Below are 3,667 nucleotides of genomic sequence, written 5' to 3' on the forward strand. Positions count from 1 at the left end.
ACGTGGGGGCGCTTTCCGCTTTGCATGCTGGGAGTTGGAGTTCTGGGAGTGGGAAGGACTCCCGTTTAGTGTCACGTGGGGCGCTTTTCCCGCTTTGCATGCTGGGAGATGGAGTTCTGGGAGGGAAAGGACTCCCGTTTAGTGTCACGTGGGGCCTTCCCGCTTTGCATGCTGGGAGTTGAGTTCTGGGAGTGGGAAAGGACTCCCGTTTAGTGTCACGTGGGGGCGCTTTTCCCGCTTTGCATGCTGGGAGTTGGAGTTCTGGGAGTGGGACATGACTCCCGTTTAGTGTCACGTGGGGGCGCTTTTCCCGCTTTGCATGCTGGAAGTTGGAGTTCTGGGAGTGGAGGACTCCCGTTAGTGTCACGTGGGGGCGCTTTTCCGCTTTGCATGCTGGGAGATGGAGTTCTGGGAGTGGGAAGGACCCCGTTTAGTGTCACGTGGGGGCGCTTTTCCCGCTTTGCATGCTGGGAGTTTGAGTTCTGGGAGTGGAAGGACTCCCGTTTAGTGTCACGTGGGCTTTTCCCGCTTTGTTGCTGGAGTTGGAGTTCTGGGAGGGGGAAGGACTCCCGTTTAGTGTCACGTGGCGCTTTCCCGCTTTGCATCCTGGGAGTTGGAGTTCTGGGAGTGGGAAGGACCCCGTTTAGTGTCACGTGGGGGCGCTTTTCCGCTTTGCATCTGGGAATGAGTCTGGGAGGGGAAAGGACCCCGTTAGTGCACGTGGGGGCGTTTTCCCGCTTTGAATGCTGGGAGTTGGAGTTCTGGGAGGGACAGGACTCCCGTTTATTGTCACGTGGGAGCGCTTTCCCGCTTTGTTGCTGGGAGTGGAGTTCTGGAGGGGGAATGGACTCGTTTAGTGTCACGTGGGAGCCTTTTCCCGCTTTGCATCCTGGAGTTGGAGTTCTGGGAGGGGAAGGACTCCCGTTTAGTGCACGTGGGGGCGCTTTTCCCGCTTTGCATCTGGGAGTTGGAGTTCTGGAGTGGAAGGACTCCCGTTAGTGTCCGTGGGGCGCTTTTCCCGCTTTGTATGGCTGGAGAGTGGGTTCTGGGAGTGAAAGGACTTTGTGTAGTGCACGTGGGGCGCTTTCCCCGCTGTAGTCACACTCTCTCTCAGCCTCGAGGGAGGCATGCTGGGGAAGACTGGGAAGGCACACACACAGAAGTGTTTTTTAATATGGTGTCTTTTATTTGCAACATAAAGCAGTGGGTGACTGCCCTTTATGAGGGGAAATTGCTGATAGGCTGAGGGCCTCTCCCAGACGCCACTGCGCATGCGCGCCCATTAGTTCCTCAGGAAAAGCCTTCTTATGATCGCTTTCCCGCTTTCTCCGGCGCTCTGTTGAATCAGCCCCTCTTTTTTCCCTTCTTTTTGCGCACCGCGCTCTGGAGCCGCGCTCCGGGCCCCTTTTTTCCCACTGCCAGCATTCAATATGCGACGAGCACCATCTTTGAAACCCTTTCCCGCCTTTTCCTCTCCTGCCCCGTTTCGTCAGCAAACACGCCACACCGGGCTCCCTTCATTCTGCGCAGGCGCCTTTTAAACCTTGGAGCCTTCTGTCTTCCGCCCTCTTCCTTGCCCATCGTTCTTAACTGCGCCATGCGCATTCCAAAGGCCGCGTGCGTCAGGTGGCTGTTTTTCTCCCCCCGCCCTAAAATGCGCTATGCGCAAGGCGCAGTAGCCACCTTGAGGCGCCCCAACACACACACCCACACACACACATATATATATGTAAATATGTATTAAAACTGGGCCATAAATTTCTGAGGAGGCGCCGCCATGGGAGTAAGTAAGGCCTGGAGAGGCTGGAGGAGGGAGTATTTGGGGAGGGAAGGATTTGTTTTGGGGGGGGGAGAGGAAGGTAAACATTGTCGTCGTTGTTGTTGTGTGCCTTCAGGTCGTTTCTGGGTCTGTCATGGCTTTAATGGCAAGGAGGGGCTGAGGAGTGCGGCTGGCTGCTGGACCAATGCTTACGTCATTCTCCTGTTTAAAAACGACCCTGAGGCAACTCTCTTGTGGGGTTTTAGCCCATGGCCAGGGGTTTGCCATGGCCTTCGAGGAAGAATGTGACACCCAACTTCACCAACCCTCAAATTCACCGAATGGCACCCTAGAGCCCCAGAGCCGAGGTTGCCAATACTCCCTGAGGCTGAGAGAGTCGACCTAGCCATCCTACTAGCGCCTAAGGAACCCTTCATGGATTCATGGCAAGTTGGCCAAGCAGGGGTCTGCCCTGGCCACCACGCCTTGGTCCCTAGCTACGGGCAGGCCGGGTTATAAAACAAACATCCATCCTCTGAGCTGAAGAGTGTGACTTCCTGGGAATTCATACTTATTGTGGGGTATAGAAAGAAGGCTCAATGTCTCAGAACTACAGTTCCCAGCATTCCTGCATTGAGCAGTTGAAGCTCTCAACTGGGCTGTTTCTGCAAGTGTGCTTTGGACCTGATTCCCAAGTTTACTCTTACTACTTACTTCAATCAACTTAAAGTGACAGTTTAATTGCTTCCAGTGTATTGCCACAGAAAAGTCCCTCAATAATTCCTTCATGAGTCAAACAAATTACACTCATCCCTCCATATGTTGCAGCCTTGACTTTTGCGGATCTGATTATTCAGGGGTCTGGTTCATGTGTTCCTCTCTAGAATCTCTAGGTCCCTCCAGGGAACTCTATGGTCACTTTAACAACGGTTGCCTGAAAGACCTAGAGGTTCCTAGAGAGGACACTCCACTAGGCCTTTGTAGCTCCTGTGCATCTATGGCCAGTGTCTGTCGGACGTTGACCACAGAGGTTTCCCTGGAGGACCGAGAGATTCCTAGAGAGGCATCCTCTCAGGTCAAAACGTGGTGGTTTTGTTATTTGGGGGTCCTGTGCCCCTGACCCCAAGCGAATGCGAGGATAAGTCTAGTCTCCAACTGGATATTCTCTGCAGTGTGCTTTGGACCTTTGGGCAACGCATGCCATCTCCTCCTTTTCTGGAGAACCTGCAAAGAATACTTGTTGTGCTGCTGTTGTGTACGCTGATGTGCAACAGCTACAAACAAGTTAGCGATAGTACGTATACACTTATTTATATGTCTAGAAAATTTAAGATCAAAATCTGACCCCCAAAATAGCTTTTTGTGGGTTGTGGGGGCTCTGGGCCATGTTCTAGGAGAGTTTATTCCTGATGTTTTGCCAGCATTGTGGCTGGCCCCCAAATAAACCTGACTGGACTCTCCATGGGTCAAGGTAAGTATGGACTTGGACTCCTCACTCCAAAACAGGAACTGCTTCCTTAGGAAAGGCAAGAGAGAGCGTTTTCTGCCTTGGAACACCAATGACCTCCCTCTGTTCTCTGATCCATCCAGCCTTAGTTAGGTCTGCTGGATTGTGGCAAGCCCTTTGGCATTGCTTTCCTTTGCTTCTCCTTGACACCCTTCATCACATCCCCCTAAGTTTAACCCTGATATCCAGGGGTTCATATCAAAAACCATCATTTGGGTCCCAAAACCTGCATGAGGTGGGCTTATAGTCAAATATATACGGTGCACAATCTACGTTGTCTCCTCCTCCCCCGCCTGAGGAGTGGCTTTGGGCCTTGTTTGTGCCTGCTTGTGCCAGGGAGATGGAGGAACATGTTCCTCTCCCGTCTGTTTGCGCATCTCTCCAACCGGCAGCCTTCCTGC

At 52.8% G+C, this 3,667-nt stretch overlaps 1 protein-coding gene across 2 annotated transcripts in view; it reads left to right on the forward strand.

Moving 5' to 3' along the window:
- The first annotated feature begins 1,728 nt into the window (after nucleotides 1-1,728).
- NAA40 (N-alpha-acetyltransferase 40, NatD catalytic subunit) overlaps nucleotides 1,729-3,667 on the forward strand; it is a 20,969-nt gene continuing 19,030 nt past the window's right edge. For both annotated transcript variants that reach the window (XM_042439135.1, XM_042439137.1), the window contains exon 1: nucleotides 1,729-1,783. In XM_042439135.1, the coding sequence (XP_042295069.1) occupies nucleotides 1,778-1,783 (6 nt within the window). In that variant the 5' untranslated portion in view covers nucleotides 1,729-1,777. The remainder of the gene's footprint in view (nucleotides 1,784-3,667) is intronic.

Source organism: Sceloporus undulatus, chromosome 9 (assembly GCF_019175285.1).
Source record: "Sceloporus undulatus isolate JIND9_A2432 ecotype Alabama chromosome 9, SceUnd_v1.1, whole genome shotgun sequence".
Classification (NCBI taxonomy): Eukaryota; Metazoa; Chordata; class Lepidosauria; order Squamata; family Phrynosomatidae; genus Sceloporus; species Sceloporus undulatus.